General features: G+C 38.7%; 1 protein-coding gene across 1 annotated transcript in view; it reads left to right on the forward strand.

Moving 5' to 3' along the window:
• SPON1 (spondin 1) overlaps positions 1-20028 on the forward strand; it is a 191289-nt gene extending 171261 nt beyond the window's left edge. The window contains exons 8-16 of the mRNA XM_061356650.1: positions 13643-13844; positions 14912-15052; positions 15384-15459; positions 15889-16071; positions 16383-16553; positions 16666-16833; positions 17776-17940; positions 19198-19461; positions 19760-20028. Coding sequence (XP_061212634.1) covers positions 13643-13844; positions 14912-15052; positions 15384-15459; positions 15889-16071; positions 16383-16553; positions 16666-16833; positions 17776-17940; positions 19198-19461; positions 19760-19923 — 1534 coding nt within the window. The 3' untranslated portion in view covers positions 19924-20028. The remainder of the gene's footprint in view (positions 1-13642; positions 13845-14911; positions 15053-15383; positions 15460-15888; positions 16072-16382; positions 16554-16665; positions 16834-17775; positions 17941-19197; positions 19462-19759) is intronic.
• Positions 20029-21373: the final 1345 nt, after the last annotated feature.

Here is a 21373-nt window from a genome sequence, read left to right on the forward strand (position 1 = left end):
ATCATCGTCACTCTGTATAAGAAAAAAGGTGCCAAGTCAGACTGCTCAAACTACCGTGGTATAACTCTGCTCTCCATTGCTGGTAAAATTCTTGCAAGAATACTATTGAACAGACTAGTACCTGCTATCGCAGAAGAACTTCTACCTGAAAGTCAGTGTGGTTTCAGGGCTAATAGAAGTACCACAGACATGGTATTTGTTCTCAGACAATTGCAAGAAAAGTGTAGAGAACAGAATAAGGGGTTATACGTAACTTTCGTTGACCTCACCAAAGCTTTTGACACTGTGAGCAGAAAAGGCTTGTGGCTGATCTTAGAACGATTAGGTTGTCCCCCCAAGTTCCTGAAAATGATTATTCTGTTACATGAGGATCAGCAAGGCCAAGTCAGGTATGGTGATGCACTCTCTGAGCCTTTCCCAATAACCAATGGTGTGAAACAAGGTTGCGTTCTCGCACCGACCTTATTCACAATCTTCTTCAGCATGATGCTCCAAAGGGCTACAGCAGACCTCGACGAACAAGATGGCATTTATATTCGATATCGTACCGATGGTAGCCTATTCAATCTAAGGCGACTGAAGGCCCACACTAAGACCCTAAACCATCTTGTCCGTGAACTGCTCTTTGCTGATGATGCCGCCCTTGTTGCCCACACAGAAGCAGCTCTGCAGCGTTTAACATCTTGCTTTGCGGAGGCGGCTGAGGTTTTTGGGCTGGAAGTCAGCTTGAAGAAGACAGTAGTCCTCTACCAACCTGCACCCCAAGAAGATTATCGCCATCCCCATATTACCATCGGCGAGTCAGAGCTTAAGACAGTTCAGCAGTTCAGCTATCTGGGAAGCATCATTTCCTCGGATGCCACGATCAACAAAGAGATAGACAACAGAATAGCAAAGGCATATAGAGCCTTTGGAAAACTCCATAAAAGAGTCTGGTGTAATAAACACCTGAAGAAAAGTACAAAGATCAGTGTCTACAGAGCCATTGTATTGTCTACTCTTTTATATGGGTCTGAATCATGGGTCATCTACCGTCATCACCTGCGACTCCTGGAACACTTTCATCAGCGCTGCCTCCGTACAATTCTAAACATCCATTGGACTGACTATGTGTCTAATGTCACTGTCCTCGAACAGGCAGGGGTCACCAGCATCGAGGCCACATTGCTGAAACTGCAGCTGCGCTGGGCAGGGCACGTCTCTAGAATGAAGGATCACCGCCTCCCCAAGATCGTGTTTTACGGTGAACTTGCCACCGGTAGCTGCAAGAGAGGTGCCCCAAAGAAGAGATATAAGGACTCCCTGAAACAATACCTTAGCCTTGGCCATATTGACTACCATCAGTGGTCCACCTTGGCCTCCAATCGGGAGACTTGGAGGCACACCATACATAATGCCGCTGACTCCTTTGAGAGCTCACGAAGAACTAGTCTCGAGGAGAAAAGACAATGCAGGAAGAATCGTGTCCCACCTGTTCCACCCAAGGAGACCTTCTGCTGTGCTTTTTGTAGCCGGATTTGCCTATCCCACATTGGCCTTCTTAGTCACCAGCGCGCTTGTAGTAAGCGTGGGTAAATGCCCTTCCCAAATCTTCGTTCGCGAAGTCAAGCCATGATGATGATGATGACAATAACTTGTTCTCACTTGGTTTAATTCAGATTTTAATTTTCATGCTAAGTAAGGGGAAAAGTACAATGGTTTAGTTATATTTATGATTTTATAATAGCTGTTTAACTATGAAGGGCTTGTTTTGTCATCTTTTGGAAAAATGACTTGATAATCACTGACTTGAAAAACTCATCCACATCTGACCAAGTTTAATGATTGTACAGAGATCTCAGTATTCCCCTGATCACTTGTTAACATCTGGTAGCTCATTATTTCTGCAGAAACTGACCTTATTTGAGAAGCCATGTAAAGCATAAAGAGGTAAACAAAAACTTTGTGAAAGCCAGAGTAGAAGCCAGTGAAATGCAGCAAGAACAGTCAAAATGCAGAGTGCAGGCTGATGGGGAAATACATTTTGATTGAAGCCTTTTGGAAGGCAGAACTGTTTTTAATAGTTAAAAGTACAGTGCTTTTGTGAAACTGCAGGAAGAACTGGAGGGAAGCAGCTAATGCAAATTGGCATTTGCACGCTTATCATGGCCAGTAGTAAGAAGTAATCAAGACCTGAATTTACACGAATTCTTTCGGCATTCAACAATAAATTTTATTTTCCTTACATTAATTACAAGTAAGAAAAAAACCCTCAAACATATCTTGAAGTTCTAAAACTAAGAAATGCTCATATTCCAACCTATTTTCTTAGAAAGTAATTCTTTAAAGTAAGAGTTTTCATAGGTAAATATAACAAAGGCAAAAGAAGACTAAGGCCTCCTTGGAATTAAAGCTGGCGAGAGGGGTCAAGGACAGCAGAAAGAGCTTTTTCAAATACATGGCAGGTAAAACTAACACCAGAGGCAATGTAGGCCCACTGATGAACGGGGCGGGTGCCCTGGTGACAGAAGATACAGAGATGGCAGAGTTACTGAATGCCTTCTTTGTCTCTGTCTACTCTGCCGGAGGCAGTCCTGAAGAGCCCTGTACCGCTGAGACCTCGGATGAAGATAGGTCAACGGAGCAGTCTGCCTTAGTCGATGAGGAATGGGTTAAAGACCAGTTGAGCAATCTGGACATCCATAAATCCATGGGTCCAGATGGGATGCACCCGCGGGTGCTGAGGGAACTGACGGAGGTCATTGCTAGACCGCTCTCCATCATCTTTACCAAGTCTTGGGAAACAGGAGAGGTGCCTGAGGACTGGAGGAAAGCAAATGTCACTCCTGTCTTCAAAAAGGGCAAGAAGGAGGACCCGGGTAACTATAGACCGGTTAGCCTCACCTCCATTCCTGGGAAAGTGATGGAACACCTTATCCTTGGTGCCATCTTAAGGCATATCAAGGATAAGAGGGTTATGAGGGGCAGTCAACATGGCTTCACCAAGGGGAAGTCATGCTTGACCAATCTCGTAGCCTTTTATGAGGAAATAACACGGTGGATGGATGATGGCAGAGCGGTGGATGTGGTCTACCTTGACTTCAGCAAAGCGTTTGACACGGTCTCCCACAGCATCCTCGCAGCTAAATTGAGGAAGTGTGGTCTGGATGATCGGGTAGTGAGGTGGACTGTGAACTGGCTGAAGGAGAGAAGCCAGAGAGTTGTAGTCTATGGGGCGGAGTCTAGTTGGAGGCCTGTATCTAGTGGAGTGCCTCAAGGGTCGGTTCTGGGACCAGTATTATTTAATATATTCATCAACAATTTAGATGAGGGTATTGAGTGTACTATCAGCAAGTTTGCTGATGACACTAAGCTGGGAGGAGTGGCCGACACGCCAGAAGGCTGTGCTGCCATCCAGAGAGACCTGGACAGGCTGGAGGGTTGGGCGGGGAATAACTTGATGAAATATAACAAGGGAAAGTGTAGAGTCCTGCATCTGGGCAGGAACAACCCCAGGTTCCAGTATAGATTGGGGAACGACCTGTTAGAGAGCAGTGTAGGGGAGAGGGACCTGGGGGTCCTGGTGGACGACAGGGTGACCATGAGCCGACACTGTGCCCTTGTGGCCAAGAAGGCCAATGGCATCCTGGGGTGTATTAGAAGGGGGGTGGTTAGTAGGTCGAGAGAGGTCCTCCTTCCCCTCTACTCTGCCCTGGTGAGACCTCATCTGGAATATTGTGTCCAGTTCTGGGCCCCTCAGTTTAAGAAGGACAGGGACCTGCTGGAGAGAGTCCAGCGCAGGGCAACTAAGATGATTAAGGGAGTGGAGCATCTCCCTTATGAGGAAAGACTGAGGGAGCTGGGTCTCTATAGTTTGGAGAAGAGGAGATTGAGGGGTGACCTTATTAGTGTATATAAATATATAAAGGGGGAGTGTCACGAGGATGGAGCCAGGCTCTTCTCAGTGGCAAACAATGAAAGGACAAGGGGCAATGGGTACAAATTGGAACACAAGAGGTTCCACTTAAACCTGAGAAGAAACTTCTTCTCAGTGAGGGTGACGGAACACTGGAACAGGCTGCCCAGGGAGGTTGTGGAATCTCCTTCTTTGGAGACATTCAAGACCCGCCTGGACACGTTCCTGTGTAACCTTATCTAGGTGTTCCTGCTCTGGCAGGGGGATTGGACTAGATGATCTTTTGAGGTCCCTTCCAATCTCTTAACATACTGTGATACTGTGATACTGTGAAGACAGTTCTTCAAGGAAAATACATTATATTATATATCAAATCTGCTGCATTTCATTGTGGAAGAAATGCAAGCACATTGGTTAAAGTATCTGTCTTGTTCAGTTTTTTGTGCTCAGTTTCTTGGATGAGATCTCTTGCTATGGTCCTGTAAGGAAATAAATGCTTTCTCACAAACTATTTCTTATTCATTACTGATGAAAAGGCTTTGTCATTAAGTAAATTTGTTTTTTTTTTGTGAACTGCTCATGAGGGAACAGATGTGTAATAATATTTCTGGATTTAAACATTTTAAAAAATCTAGTTAATCATAAGGTGTGGTAGTAACAGTAAGTCCTTGCAGAACTTCTCAGGCAGTCAATGGTACCTACTACTGCAAAGAGACATAGCCATGAAAATCATGTTCTGGTAGCTCTGTGCTTTTTAAGTGTAATTTTTATCAGTGTGAGTGTGCTATTTGAGCCTTTTAACTAAAAGCCACATTAACTTCAGTAGTTTGATGACATGCACCCCAGGGCTAGAGTATAATGATAACCTGCAAAGATTTTTGTTGTTTCCTTCTCCCTTCCACCCCCACCTCGAATTCTGGAAAGCATGTATTTGTGTTGTTGCATGGTTACATCTTATTTCAGTAGTGCACTACAGCACATGCATTGTCTTTACTTTTTATTCCTGTAAATCTCTGGAGGTTTGTTTTCCCAATTCCTTATCTCTCTTGTTATCTCCCACTGTTATATTGTGCTGTCTATCCTAAAATGATGTAAAAATTATTACCTGTTGATGCAGATATAAATGAAGTTTCCTTACATGCAAAATGTCATTACAGTACTAGGAAGCATTTCCAAAGTTTGGGATTTTGTATACAAAATGAGAGGAATGAGAAGGGCAGACAGAGCGCTGTCTCTATGGCAACACTATGGTGTGTCTAGTTCAGCTGTTTTCTTCTTTATGATTTTATAGATAGCTGGAATTGATCCAGTGAAGTTTAATATTGTCAGAAATAAAAGAATTATAATACGGCAGTCTGATCAGAAATAGTAATGCATAAAGGACAATCTGATCTATTAAAATAATATATATATATAAGGAAAGCATCAGGCATGACTTTTGATAATGTGAAGACAAATAAATACATAAGTCTGTCTGGAGCTGTGAAACAATCCTGAGTGCTCCAGATTTGCATTTGGCTAGTATTTGAACTGTATTTTAGGTCAGCAAAGTCCCTGTGGTATATGTTTCCTTCCTGCTTTGTATCATTCCTCCACACTGTTGATGCACTGTCTTAAAGACCACCATCTCCCCTAAACCACAAGGTGATCCCTGCTTGTAGGACTTGACTTGAAGTACTTCAAAAGTTTCATAGAAGTGGCAGTAAACTCCTGAGAGCTGTGTGCAGGAGTAATTTATGTTAAATGAGCAGTTTATGTATTAAAGCTAATCAAACCACTTTTGTTAAAAGGCTTTGACTTCAAAATGAAAGCTTTCACATAAAACTTGGACCCAAACAGTAAATTTATGGCTTCACACTGAAAACATAAAAATCTTCTTAGTGATTTTAGATTTTTAAAATAAAAATTCTAAATTTTAACAAAAATGCAGAAATATTTGTTTCACCAAAGCCAAAAGATCTACCTGAAGTAAACCTCAGGCAAAACATTGTAAAAATCCATACAAAATAATTTGCATTTTTACCAGTTTTTATAATTCATCTGGACTTGAGACTGGGTATGATTGAGCTCAAAATGCATGTATATGTTTGGATATTAATATAAGAAACAAGCTTTAATTGTATGAATTTTAATTTTATTAACATCTTTGGAACTTACTTTACAAGAATGCCTAAACCCAACACCATACACTGCCCTGGCAACTTGGTTAGTTTCTTTTAGTAGCTCTATGAGCTCCATTTAAAAGTAAAAAGACCAGAGTATCTTATTTTCACAGGCTAAAGAAAGCTGCAAATTTCTACCTCTCCTAGGACGATGTCACATGTTATTGTAAAGTACCATGTTCACCCAAGTCTTTGCATTTATAGTTACACACATTCATTAGGTGTTGACTGAGAAACACTTATCACAAGACTACATCATGCTTATAAAAAGAATCAATGTCTTAAGTAAGTGTTATGTGTATTACTGAGACTTAGGGAAACTTCATTGTTTGACAGATGGAATGACACACGCTTTAAGAAAAAAAAGGTAAGGGAGAACATCTGTGTTTGTTGGAAAAGGAAAAAAATTGTATCAATCCTTTTTTTTTTTTTGTCGGAGCAAGCACATATGGCAGTCCCACTTTCACTTATCTTTTGCTTTCTTTTCTTTCTATTTCGAATTCAAATGTCACTAGGCAAGGAAAGAAGTTGGGTATTACAAACATAGAAAAGGTTTAACTAAGAACAGTCACTGCTAGAACTTGATACTAATTGTTCATGGAAACTAATGGCCATCCAATTAAATCAAACTTACTCATCCCATTCTACCCTTGCTTTTGTTTTCTTTACATGTTCCTCCCATTGGCAGTTACTATTTTATGATTATTTTCCAACCATCTGTTGTCTTTCCTGGAGCCAAAATCATTTCCCTTTATAATTTCATGAGTAATCACGTATGCTTTTTTCCATGCAATTATATGTGTCTAGTTACTAATCCTAATTCCTCATTCTTGTATAAATACTCACCGAGTAATGGGAACGATTTGCCATTTAAATTAGTAGTGAACAGAAGTCTATATGCAAACTTTCAAACTCTTCCAATTGTTACCTTTTAGCATGGTTATGAATGCAATGGTAATTAAACATTTACTCTAATTCACATCTCCAGACACCAAAAGGCATGTGTAGGTTAGATGGGTATAGATGCTGAATGAAATGGTATGTGTATCGTATTAATGAAGATGGTGAGGAGTTGGACATTGTCAGTGACAACACAGGACCAAGGGAATGTAAAATGTAATTCTGAGCTTTTGCTGCTCATTAAATAAATGATTTTGCAATGCCTGACAATACTGTTTTAAAATCTCTGAAAGGGATTTAAAGGAGTATCTACATTTTGTAGCTATTCCAATAAATAGCCTCTTAAGTAATTTGTGTTAAAAATAAATATTTGCTGTAATCTAATATTGAGAATAAATTGATAGCCAAGCAGATTTCATTGCTAAAGCAGTCTGATAAATAAGTCTAGGCTGTTTATCTGATATTGTTAATGGGAAAGAAAAAGATCAGAAAGCTGGCTGGTATTTTCCTTATACTGATTTTTCGTCACTGTTTCCCAGGAAAAACAGAGCATGGTCAGCATTCTGTAGGTGAAAAGGTGGTACAAAGCAACAGTGCTTTTACAACATCCCATGGTATTTCCTTTGTAAATACAGCTGTAGTTACTCTGGGCAATCAAGTTTCTCTTGAAACTAGTTGCTAGTTACTCTAGCATCTCTCTCTCTAGCACTCTCACTCTAGCATCTCTCTCTAGCACTCTCTAGAAACTTGATGCTAGTTACTCTAGCATCAAGTTTCCTAGGAAGTGAAGAAGAGAGTTTCCTGGATTTGTACAGTTAGTCTTTTGGCTTTATCAGCCTGGCCCTGATAAAACTCGGTGATGTCATATATTGCAAAAGGATTCCTGCAACATGATTTGAATGTAAGTGCACAGGAAGTGATCTAAGAAGTGAAAAAGTTATTCTAAACAGAAGCAAATGTCACCAGCACCATGTAGGATAATCACATCTAACAGTGACAATCTGCAAAAGAACATGTACACAAATCAGCAGTTTTCAGAAACCGCAATTCTAACTTGAGACATCTCGGGTTTTACTTTTTTGGCTTTTTTTTTTTTGTGAGGAAAGCCTGTTCATGTTTGTTATTTGTACCATTACGGTGTACCTACTCTGAAGGTACTAAATAAAACAGCTGGTATAGTAATGAAAAATACATTATCTAAAGTAGCAATCCAGGTATGTTTAGATGACAGTTTGAAAAGGTCTGAAAAATGCGCTGCCCAAAGTCCCTTCCTTTTGTAATGCTTTTTAAAAATACACAGATTAATATGATTTTAGAGCAGCATTTGTTCTGATCTGTGGTTTTTATGTCTGTGGCAACAACATAATTGCTTAGTTGGGTATGCAATTATATATCCATCTCTTACCTGGTTATAGGCAACATTCTAAGTTCCTTATGCAGGCCTTTTTGTCCAAAAGGTTAACATATAAGAATTTTTTGTGGCTTGGTCTGTTCATTCATTGTGAAATAAATAGCCAAGCTCTTACTGTCCCCTTCTCTGAGGTGCTCAGAGACAAAAACATCTTGGGATTAAAGTGCTTTTCAACTTTTCATACGGATGTCAGAAAAATTTCATTGACTCAGTGTTCATTTTATTGCAGTTTCCTTTTCCTCAGCTCTTTTGGAACATGCACATGTTTAAATTATTCATTAGGTTAAATGCTTACTCACCCTGCATTTAAGCAGAACTTAAACAGGATTCTCCCCTTCCTCTGTGCAACTCTGAAATTCTGTTTCCATGTTCAAGTGTTGATACATGTGGAAAAAACTTTATTGTTCATGTAATGGCCTTAATTCTTTTGCATCATTTCCTAAATAGTATACTTAATAATACAGCATCTAAATATGACATCAAAATAGTTCTTTTAGTTGTAGACCTCTATGAGAGTCGTATTTTAGATTTAATTTTAGATATTCATTTTCTTCTTTTTTCTTTGAAACTAGTAAACTTTTCAGGATGTTATGACTTTAAAGTTTATTCAATAAAACAGATGTTGTGTAGGTGCTGCTGGTAGGCAGGAGGTAAAGAGCTGGAAGTTCAGGGGTGTGAAATGTGTTTCCATGCTTATACTGTTAGTATCAATAGCAAAAGGGTTTACAGATGAATAAATCGTGTTCATCCTGGGAAGTGTATATGAGATGCAGTGTAAGCCTCTGAGAAAGAAGGATTTTACTTTTGCTGACTAGAGGTATAATTGGCAATTAATTTACCATTTTCCTAAAATATGCAGTTTTCATGGTCTATGAGTTAAACTCTCTGCTTAAAATAATAGTGTTTTCACATTCTCAGTGCCAGCTAGAACTGACACTAAACCTCAAACAGGCATCAGACTTAGAGGGGCTTCTCTTGCGTGTACACTTTTTTCTTCCTATTTGAAATAGCTACTTAGTTTAGCCTTAGCACAAGTGAGATCAGATCCTGGCATATTCAAAGGAACCTGGTATCCAGACTCTAAAAATGGGCTTAGGATAATTGCACCTTAATACAGCTCTATGAAGAAACCTGAAGAATTACATGCTATTTCAAACTACCATATGCCCTGTAGAGTTATTATATCCATGAAATCAATTAGATCTTCCCCCAGCATAAAATATAGAAGAATAACTGATGTAGAATTTTATTTCAAAGAACCATCATAACAATCAGTATTTTACCCTCTCCTGTTCTGTTAAATATGCTCATTTAATGACAACATTATTTTGTACCTACCGCCAAAGTCAGAATTTGGATAACTATAAAGCAGTTCCATTCAGATCTGTCCTTACATAATAGGCTTTAAGCATGGGTGAGGCAAATGTCTGTCTTACACAAACGTAGTACACATAGCATCCAGGAAGTATAATTCACATTGATTCCAAAACTCTATAAATAGTCTAATTTTTTGAGCTAGCTCATATCATAGAGACAAAGAGTACATGCTCAGGCTGCCTTTTTCTACTTCTTTTATACTAATCAAATATTAAATCAAAAGTAACCTAAAAGTTTTACATCCTGAAAATATTATTTTCAATATTTCTATTCACCTTCCTTGTGTGAGCTCCATCACCTTGTATGGGGGTATCAATAGAACACAACACAATCAGATCAACACTCAGAAATACATCTTGCAGCAGGCTGAGGTTTCTGTTGGTTTGTCAAAGGCTTTCTTAACCTCCCACCCCAGCAGTGACAGCAACTAGATTGTCACTTAGGGGCAAAGCATGTAAAGCAAAACCTTGTTTGTGTTCTTTCAAATTAAAAAAAAAAAACAAGCAACCCACAACAGAAACATATACATATAAAACCAGAAACAAATATAACCAACCAACAATAACCCATGGGAAAAAAGAGCATTTCCTTGTGCTGCTCAGTATGTGTCATCCCTATAGCTGGAGATCCAAATCATGCTAAAATAAAAGAACATACATAGAATAAAAATAGAGAAAATGGAAAACATTAGAGTGCAGGACACTATCTGGTACTTTCCTTCACCCTGTACTATGTAACAGGAATTGTGAGCAAGGTGGATCAGGCTCACAGTGGAAAAGTACTGTCTGCTTCAGCTAATGAAAGCAGGATTCCCTAGGCCTGTGGGATTCTCAGGCTTGTCACCTAGAACTCACCTGATGTTTAGGATTTGATCTGCAACTCCTATTTGCCATTGTTTTTGTGCATGTATATGTGAAAAGGAAGGAAAAGGAACATGTTGGTCTCACAGCAAATTCACATCTGTTAGAAACTTTAGGCTTTTCCTGTGGGCATTACCAAACATGCTCAACCTGTCACAGAAGAACACTCTCTTAAATATTTAAGAGCCTTAAAGTGATAATATATTCTTATATTGAAAGCAGAGATAGAGACGACGATCTACATTCCGGTTTCATCACGTGTGTTGACAATACAGAAATGAAAAAGGCCAGGTTTAGGATGCACTTGCATATCACTAGATTCCTTCAGAATATCCATAGGCAAATCTTAGGACACTTGAGCCTGACGTGTTGTTGGGGTATGCCTGGAAGGATTTAGGTTCCTGCCAATTGTCATTTGTGTGGAGACTGCAAACATCTGAAATCTGTCACTTCATTAAAAACCCTAGTAAATAAAACCCACTAAAGTTCATTTAAGATTGTAAAAGACCAGTCAGTGCCTGTCCCTATGCCCAGGCAGTATTTACTAACCGTGCCTTAGATCAGCCCATTTCTCCTCCTTAATTACAGCAGCTCAAGAAGGACTCTGAATGTTGGGCAGCATTACACATCTGTGGTTCAAATTATTCACACTGCTTGCAGGTACCACACATAAATTAATATAGTAGCAAGTGTAACAAATACATTTTATGATAATATATAAATACTTCATTATTGTCTGAACAAGAGTTGAGGAAAAAAGAGAAAAACATTCATCCTCTATTCCTTCACATTTCTGTTAAACAGCTACAGGATGAAATACAGTAAAACGGCCATAAAACCACCTATTTGTCTTAAAGAAGGAGCAGAAGATAGGTAATTTTTTTCAGTGCTCTGTAATTGGAAAATGATGCAAGCTGCAGATCTCCTGATATAATTTAACACATGCAAAGATTTGCAGGCAAAGCACATCTCCTGAAGTGTTCCTTTACACAGTTTCAATGTTGATAGAGTTTAATTTAACTACACAAGTATTTTTATTCATATGAATAACACAATTAATATTTACTTTCCTAACAAAGTACTCAAAGCTTTAATTATATGTGTCTACCACAAGAATAACAGGTGACAAAAGTTTTCCATTCTTATGTGTATAAAGTGATTTCCAACCCTCTGCTTTTAAATGGTATGACTGTATCTGCCTCTTGTTTTTCCTGAGCACATGTGCACAGAGCAGTGAGTGTCGTGTCACACAATACATACCAACTCAGTAGTATCAGTTCAGGTGCTGGATGCAGTAGTGAGCAGCTCCACACGGCCTTTGCTTTTCCCTGCAAGAGCTGACCAGCAACTTTATTCTGCATCTGCTATGTCCATATTAGATATATTCTTAATCTAAAGATCGTGTATGCAAACACATTTCTTACTGGTTTGACTTCTGCTGTGTACTGCTTCAAGTACAAAATTCCTATAGGGCATTCTTATAAACCCATGTAATGCAGTAAATCCTTTAGTTAATTGAAGTCAGCTGGCAGGATTTTTAAGACTAATCACTGCTATGTACTTGACAAATGTATCAGGATACTGTACTCACAGATTGAAGTTGGTACCATCATTCATTATTTATTACTTTACATTAGATAAGTTGCTCAATTGAACAAATAAATGTGTCATTGAGTCACTGGCATCTCTTTCTGCGAAAGGCAGGATTAATCTCATCACTTTTAGAAACTGTTCTACTCAGAGTCCTTAATTCAAGGACTTTATGCAGTAAGAAACACTGGAACAGAAGTGGCCAGAACATTTCACCCATTAGCAAATGCCTGCTTCTTCATATGCCTCTTGAGGATGAGCTAGAAACACTACTTTTTAGATATCTTACATGTAAAACTGTGATAACTACTCGAAATCATGGTCTTTGCGCTGTTCAGTTTTCTAATATGCTGAGAATGCTATGAACTGGGTGGCATGGTTTAGTGTGAGTGTCCCTGCCTATGGCAGTGGGGGTGGAACTAGACGATCTTAAGGTCCTTTCCAACCCTAACTATTCTATGATTCTATGATTCTAAACAGGAAAAATAGACCAATGAAATGCTACATTTTTACAGGGACTCAAGCATTTGGATGTTCAAAAAGCAGTGTGTTTTAGCATAAAACACAAAAAGAACCAGGCTTCAATTTGACTCTGTATTGGCTCAAGTCCTGTAACTGAAGAAAACCTGGGTTGACACCAACCAGACCAGTATTTGGAAGAGTAGAATTGCCAAAATCGTATTTTAAATACTTCTGCATTTGTTGTTGCTCACCAGAAGGATGCCATGAAGTGGTCCAGCTTTTCATCTGTGAACAGGAACTTCCAGTTCAGGCCTGATTTTATTTTTCATCTGCACAGGAATGGGATAGCTGCTCATCAGAATTGCAGAGCACTTCATGATTCAGCAGGATTTGATTTCTTCCTAAGAGAACAGCTGACAAAGGCTGGATGAATAGGGGCTCTTTCACATACATTGGCAGAAGCCTACAACAGTCTTGGCTGAACTCTCTAGGGTTGGCAGTGGCCATTAATCTCTTAGCTGAGCACTAAAACTCTGTTAATGAGTGCTTTCTTGCATACATACAGAAGTAATACTTCCAAGCAGTTTTGGCATCAGAATTTCTATTCTCTTTTTGGGGTAAAAGGTACTCCAGCAATCAAAACCCTCACAGTATTTCTCTGCTATTTTACTTCAATTTTATTATTACTATTATTATTATATGACTAAGACATAAGCTGCTGCTGCAGCAGCAGCTCTTTATTGCTACATCTCTCTCACCCATTAAACTGTAAATCTGCTTGAACAATGTCAGAGCTGTTTCTCAGATGACACTTGGAGACTGAAATTAGACAGGGCTGAGCAGCTGTCTCCCCCTCAACCCTGTTTCTCCATCTCTATGTACCAAACAGTGTTGTGCCAGTGTTCAGCATTTCCCAGTCTGAAGTACCAGTTTCATTTCCATCTAGCAGCAAACAAATTCATGTTTTCCTGTGGCAAATTTGCAGGAGAGCTGCTCCCTCTGCTGAGTTTTCTGTCGATCGTCACCGGCACCTGATGTCCTTCCTCACCATGCTCGGCCCCAGTCCGGACTGGAACGTGGGTCTGTCTGCTGAAGACCTCTGTACCAAGGACTGTGGCTGGGTTCAGAAAGTCGTTCAGGATTTAATACCCTGGGATGCTGGCACTGACAGTGGCATTAGCTATGAGGTATTTGTAATATATTAAATACATAAAGTTTATCTTAATCAGTGAAGAATTAGTGCTATTTGATCCACAGTAATGCCATACATGCCTTTATACTACTCTTGTAAAAATTTTGTTCATAATGAATTAAAATTCATTTAGACAGATGCTACAACTACGGTCAGTTGTTGCGTCTGAATTCCCGGAGCATTATTATTAATGGATAATATTACATTCACCTAGGATATTATTACATTCATCTACTTAATAAATGGATGACTTAGTCTGCTCAAAACTAAGTATCAAGGTGTCCAACCCCTTTGATACAGATCTGTGTGCCATCAGCAGCCATACCACCTTTTCTACTGTTTCAAGTTCAATGCCAACTATTCTGTTTTGCACAGAAAACTTAACTGTTCCTTACAGTGACTGAAACTCTGAAATTCTCATCACTACAAGGGTCTAAAAGTCATACATTTTCTCTGTCTCCATCACTTTCTCAGTCTAGGAAAAGATTCACATCATCATCAGGTAAAGTCCTGGTTTTGACCAAATGAGTTATGTCATATTCATGAACTGGTTAGGTCTCCATAGGTTCCAAGCATACCTACACTGTGAGTCTACAGAGAGTACAGACAGCTGATGGTAGACAAGAAGAGTCACATCCTCAAACACCACACATACTCACTTTTCAGGTGACACAAGATGGCTGTTTTTTTTTTTCTTTCAGACCTGGCCTCTTTAGAACCTAAGGAATTTCTCCAGTTATAATACGACTCTGGAGGCATACTGGATATATATTTTTTATCAATGTAGTTGTGTCTAACCACACAAGATGACTCACATCTTATTGTGAACCCAGCTTCAGGGTTGAATCACAAAGTGTTAAAGAAGTGCTCCCTGACAAAAAAAAAAATAAAATCCAACAAGAAATCCAACACCTTACCATTAAGTACAACTGCACTGAGTTCATCTTAGATTGAAATTTCCCAATTTCGCATTTTGGAGAAGTTTTAATTTCTGCAGATGAATTGTATTATTAATAATAATTATTTGTTTCCTTTTTAACAATTTTTTCTTTTTGACTTCAGTCTCCTAACAAACCTACAGTGCCTCAAGAAAAGATCAGACCACTTACAAGCTTAGATCATCCCCAAAGTCCATTTTATGATCCAGAAGGAGGATCCATCAAGCTGGTAGCCAGAGTTGTCATTGAGAGAATTGCACGCAAGGTATAATACATATCTATAACATTCTTAAACAAACAAAACACCCTACTTTATAAAACAAACAAAAAAACCCAATCCTTCCCCCAAATCTACCCTCTTTAACCTACGCCAAAAAAAGATTATGGCAGAAAAGAACTAAAACTGTCTTAATGTATTATTTCTCCTACTTGTGGTAATAACTGCATCTGCTTAATTGGGGATTTTTTTTAAGTATGCATAGGCATGAGAAGAGGAGAAAGTGCTGCAGATGCAACAGTGCCTCACAGTACACGGGGTTAGCCCCCCTTGCTGCATACACGTATAAGTTTCCTGTAACACAATAATCCCTTTGCAGGGGGAGCAGTGCAATATCGTACCTGACAACATCGATGATATTGTGGCAGATCTAGCACCAGAGGAAAAAGAAGAAGGTACATTTTAAATTAGTTTGTGCTGTACTAATTTACTTTTTGTTCCATTTTCCGCTGTCATTTTTAGATAAAGTACAAAACTGACTTAGGAGCAAAAGCCTTATTCAGTGCCAAAAAAAAGTTATTTTGGTTTTCATCTTTTCTGGTATTTACAATTAGCCTTCTCTTATGCAGTAAAAGAACTGCATGCATACCTGGAAGATTGCAACAACAATGCAAGTGATAAAAGAGAGAAGCCTTTTGGAGTTTGATTATTTTTTTTTAATGAAAGTTGGCAATTAGTCTTGAAGGGTGGGGGGCTAAAATGGAGAAGATAAAATGCAGGAGAGAAGGCTGTATCCTACTAGCATCTAAAGTAGTCACCAGTCAGGTAAAGAGAGTCAAATGGAAGACTATTTTTAACATTCACTGCCTTTTCTTACTTTCCAGATGATACCCCTGAGACCTGCATATATTCAAACTGGTCTCCATGGTCGGCTTGCAGCTCTTCTACTTGTGAAAAGGGCAAGAGGATGAGACAGAGAATGCTTAAAGCTCAGCTGGATCTCAGTGTGCCCTGCCCAGATACCCAAGATTTTCAGCCGTGCATGGGTCCAGGCTGTAGTGATGAAGGTAACAAAGAGGAAAAAGTGGAGAACCTCTTGTAGGGTTTGCTCTTCCCTTAACGTTCTTGAAGCTATTGATTGCTGCAGTGTGACTTGGGCTATAGCAAAGAGGACTAATTGCCAAAGAATACAAACTGGATTCATCTTAGTTGGTGCACAAAGCACATAGAAGTAAAAAGGAAAGGAACAAAGTAAGCAAGCAAGAAAGCACAGAATGTGAGAGGCAGCATAAAAGTGACATTGCACACAAATAGGCATCTACAGATTTATCAGCAATTCTCTTACTATTAGCTATTGAAATGATTCTCTGTGTTTTAGATGGTTCCACTTGCATGATGTCTGACTGGATTACGTGGTCCCCCTGTAGTGTTTCCTGTGGAATGGGAACACGATCTAGAGAGAGATATGTAAAACAATTCCCTGAAGATGGCTCTATGTGTAAAGTGCCTACTGAAGAGACTGAGAAATGTATTGTAAACGAGGAATGTTGTAAGTATTTTATTTGGTTTTGTAAAACCCAGCCAATAGCAGGAGTACTGCCCAAACCATGTTTTTATATAAGCTCTACTAGTGACTGATTTTGTCTGTCCATTTTAAATAGCCCCTAGCAGCTGCCTTGTCACTGAATGGGGAGAGTGGGATGAATGCAGTGCTAGCTGTGGCACAGGGATGAAGAGACGACACAGAATGATCAAGATGACTCCTGCTGATGGATCCATGTGCAAGGCAGAAACCACAGAGGCAGAGAAATGCATGATGCCTGAATGCCGTATGTGTCCATAAGTTTCTCTTCTCTGCTATAAAGACAGGCATAATTTCTGACATGTTCCTCCATCACACAGATAATATACCTAAGCAAGAAGCAATGCTGCTTTTTTCTTGTTCTTCTTAAAATTAGCTCCCCTAAGGAATGTGCATTAAGTAACAGTTTCACCAGCAGGATGAGGATGTAGAGAAAAAAAATTCAGTAGTATCCTATTACTGTATTACCCAGACAGCAATGTGCATATTAGCAAGCCATACCTATGCAACTCTGATTCATGGAATATGAGGTGTATTTAATCATAAGGCTATAATAAAACAGTGCGCTCCCCTTTTAGCTCATGAACAGTTCAGAAATTGAAGTGCTCCTTTCATGTGGTCAGCCAGTCTCATTCTTACTGTAACTATTGAACTAGATGATCTTAAGGTCCTTTCCAACCCTTAGTATTCTATGATTCCATGATTCATATTGTTTAAATGTCAAGAAATGTTAAGATTTTCATGAAAGACAAAGAAATAAATTTTAAAAGATTTTTGGTAGACAAAATGTGGAATTACCACATTTTAGACTGTATCAACTCAAGTTTCAGTCAGTCCACTTCAACAATCCGGATGTTTTTATAGGAGTCATGATTGAAACATACATTCTTAAACTATTTATTTCCCAGGAGCACTGGGGTTCTGCAGTTATAAATAGGCTATAGAGAAAGACAGCAAAGAAAAGGTATTAAAATGAGGCAAAGCTTTCAATTTAATATAGTGTTTTCTGAGCAACTCTAGCAACATCATTCAGCTTATGATTCATTTTGTCCAAATGTTTACAACAAAGTATAATTGGTTGATGACAGGTAAAGCAGTGCATTTTCCACCTGTATTATTTTCAAACTAATACAGTAGCTTCATAATTTATGTACAATAAAAATTCATTACCTTTTTATTTTCATATCAGATACCATCCCCTGTCTACTCTCGCCTTGGTCTGAATGGAGCGACTGCAGTGTAACATGTGGGAAGGGCATGCGAACCCGGCAAAGGATGCTGAAATCTGCTGCTGAGCTGGGAGACTGCAATGAGGAGCTAGAACAAGCAGAAAAGTGCATGCTGCCTGAATGCCGTAAGTGTGGGAAACTCTCTGGAGAGAGAAGGTTAATTATGAAAGGCAAAGTCTATGGGTCAGAACTCTATCACCAGTTTTTAGCATCACCTCTTAGGCAAGATAGCAACTATGGATTTTTTTTTCTTTTTATTATTAGTATTATTATTAGTAGTAGCGTGGATTTTCATTTACTGAGAGCTAGAATATGACCATCATTTCTTACTGAACCTTATGCTGATGACCAGTATTGCTTTGTGCATACTGTTTCTGCATATTTAACACACTACAAACTTCAGGCAACCATCTGTACCCTTCCCAGTAGTAAATAAGTCAGAATTATAAATCCTCTCTTTTACTCAAATGCAGTGTGTATTCTAGGAAGGAAGGAAAGAAGAATTAAAAACATCTCTGTGGTTCTTTTAGCTCACACAAAGAGCACAAAAGAGGCTCACTCCATCTTTGATACATCTCTGAATGGTATCATAGATTTTTTACTGATCTACGTATCCCTTTGTAACCAGGAATACATATGAGCCACTGGATGCTGTGGAAACAGCTGCATTGGTTTTTTTTTTTAACCTTACTCTACTGAAATCTGCTCCCTTCTTGGGTGGTCCAAATTTCTAGTTGCTTTGCAGTCCTGTGAAGCACCCAAGGCGCTGCTGAACAAGTGAGATATGATTGCTTTTAGTGTCCTGTTGCCAGCTGGTTTATGAGGATTTATAAACAAATTACGTTATTTTCCACAGAAGGTATTAGTTAATTTGTTAATTCAGCTTTTCTTAGATTATGTGAAATTTCAATTTCATTATTATTCACTGGGGCTGTAAGTTTTAAGTAGTGCTGAAAGATGAAAACTTTTAAAGCTATTAGCAAATCTTGCTTATTGCACAACACTGCCAGTAAAGCAAGGCTTACACCTCAGAGGCATCAGATTCTTTGTGAATATAACTCAGTATTTAACAGCTTTTCATTATAAAACAGGCATCTGGGTGAGAGAATTGCAGGAACCACAGGGAAAGAATTATTTATACTTTCTTGGTGCCAGGACCACTCTTGAAAAAGAAATTGAGGAAAGCATCAAATAGTAATTCTGACTAGAAATTGACTCCAAAACTTTTGATGTGTAGCCTCACAACATTTGCTGAAAAGACTGGAGGTTTAAGCTGCTTTCCTGTGTTCAGGGTGCAAAAACTCATTGGACACGTCTCTGTTTCATCTTGACTTTATATTTAGATCTCACAGCTTTCATGTAACATTTCTCATTCTTTACAGCCATTGACTGTGAACTAACAGAATGGTCCCAGTGGTCCGAATGCAATACCTCATGTGGAAAGGGCCATATGATCAGAACAAGAATGATTAAAATAGAACCACAGTTTGGAGGAACAGCATGCCCAGAAACTGTCCAACGTACAAAATGTCGAGTCAGGAAATGCCTGAGAGGCCCGGGTATGGAAAAAAGGCGCTGGAAAGAGGCCCGGGAGAAAAGGAGAAGTGAACAAGCAAAAAAAAATATAGATAGTGAGCAATATCCAGGTGAGTGTGAAAGCATTTCTCAGTATGCTTATGTCTGTTTTTCTTTTCTGCATGACAGGAATTTGTGAGCAGCTCCAGTTCATGCATTTCAGTCTAGGGAAACTTTTAGCACCAAAGCAAAGCGTTTTTCAGTGTTTGACAAATGCACCTTGAGTACACTTAACTGGGGTTTCTTAATTCCTACTGTAAGAACTAGGCTCTATGCTCTCCGATTCAAAAGCTGTAAGTGTACACACTTACACTGAGATAAGTAGGTTAGGCTGAAATACTAAAAACTTACTCAAATGACTTTTTCCAGTTTGTAGACTGAAGCCATGGACTGCTTGGACAGAATGTTCTACACTCTGTGGAGGTGGGATTCAGGAACGCTACATGATGGTAAAGAAGAGGTCCAAAAGTACTCAGTTTACTAGCTGCAAAGACAAAAAGGAGCTAAGAGCATGCAATGTTCATCCTTGTTAACAAAACACAAGGCTTCCAAGAGATGCACTCTGAGCTAAATGGAAAGTCAACCTTGGTTTGGTTTTTAAAGCAACAACAAAAATATAAAGTGTATATTAGTTTTCATTTTTTGCAGTGTGGTTTGCTTTTTAGTCTTGCTGGTGCAAGAAATATATTTTATAAATATTTCCTTACAGGTTTATGCTGAGAGTAAATCTTTGATACTCCAGCCAGCCCTTAATGCATAAAAATAGTAAGTCATTATGAGTTATTTAACTAAAATACAGACATATCTGTGAACATGGAATAGCCATATAGAAACATTACTTGTAAAGACATGGAATGCATGCATATTAACATTACTAAGTTAAAGTGACATGTTTCATATGTGGGAGGATTTCTCTCAATTACATTTTGAAAATCCAAAGCAGTGCCTACGTGATTCCACAACTATGCCAAGGAGTCATTTCAGTGATGCTAGTTCAATACTATTGAAGGTGCATGTTTATCATTTTACACTACTGGGTCAAACTATAGTAATTATCTTGTAAACTTTTCTTCACATGGATGCTGTGGTCCATGCAAAATGGTCTTAGTTTCTTTAAATCTTAAAAAGGAAATAATTTGTGCAGCTCATTATGGTGCCTGCCCACTATATAGTCACAGCCAAAACAGCACACACAGAAAACCTGTGAATGTCAGAATATATTTAGATTCCATATTTTTATATTGGGTCTATCCACTACCTCTCCAAATGGATACAGAACTACTAGAAATTGGTCCAAATACAGAGTTGCAACAGCTGTGTCATAGAAAGACTTCCACACAAGACACTAAAAATTAGATTCAGTTTCATCAGGATGTTAATCACAGGCAAAGAGAGAAAGAGGTTTATGAAATAATAAAAATGGTAGAGAAAAGGTGAGCCAGGTTCTCATGCATCCCTTATAACAAACAAAGGGAAGGGAGCCTCTGAAAGGAAATGACAGCCTCTTAACACATTAATTACAGATTGACACAAGTATATATGTACAGCTGTCTCATTTATGTGTTTTTTACTCAGAGTACAGGAAGATCTAAAATTTACTAAATTTATGAGAATTTCTCATTTGTAGATATAGCAGCCACGATAAATGTCTTTCCTGACCACTTGAGTGATTAACAAACTGCCTGAGATTAGAAAATAACTCCTCAGCATTCTAATGCTATTTCACACCATCTCTTGCAGAGTTTAGCTCTCATCCCTACATATAATCAGGTGTAGGACCAGCGAGACCTTGGGCTTCACTTGCTATTGGAATATAGCACTGTCCTATAAGTTTAACAGTATAACAACAAAGATGAAAGGTGAAGGTGATGGGTTATCTTTTGGTCCAGGAAAGGCAGCATAAAGTCTATGTCTCTACATAAGTAATAACAATGCACTGAAAATAAAGACTGTTGATGTTGACACTTAAAACAAGCTTGAGAG

This window comes from Neopsephotus bourkii, unplaced genomic scaffold, assembly GCF_033783945.1.
Source record: "Neopsephotus bourkii isolate Nb327-2 ecotype Australia unplaced genomic scaffold, CSIRO-AGI_Nbou_v1 NB_860, whole genome shotgun sequence".
NCBI classification, from domain to species: domain Eukaryota; kingdom Metazoa; phylum Chordata; class Aves; order Psittaciformes; family Psittacidae; genus Neopsephotus; species Neopsephotus bourkii.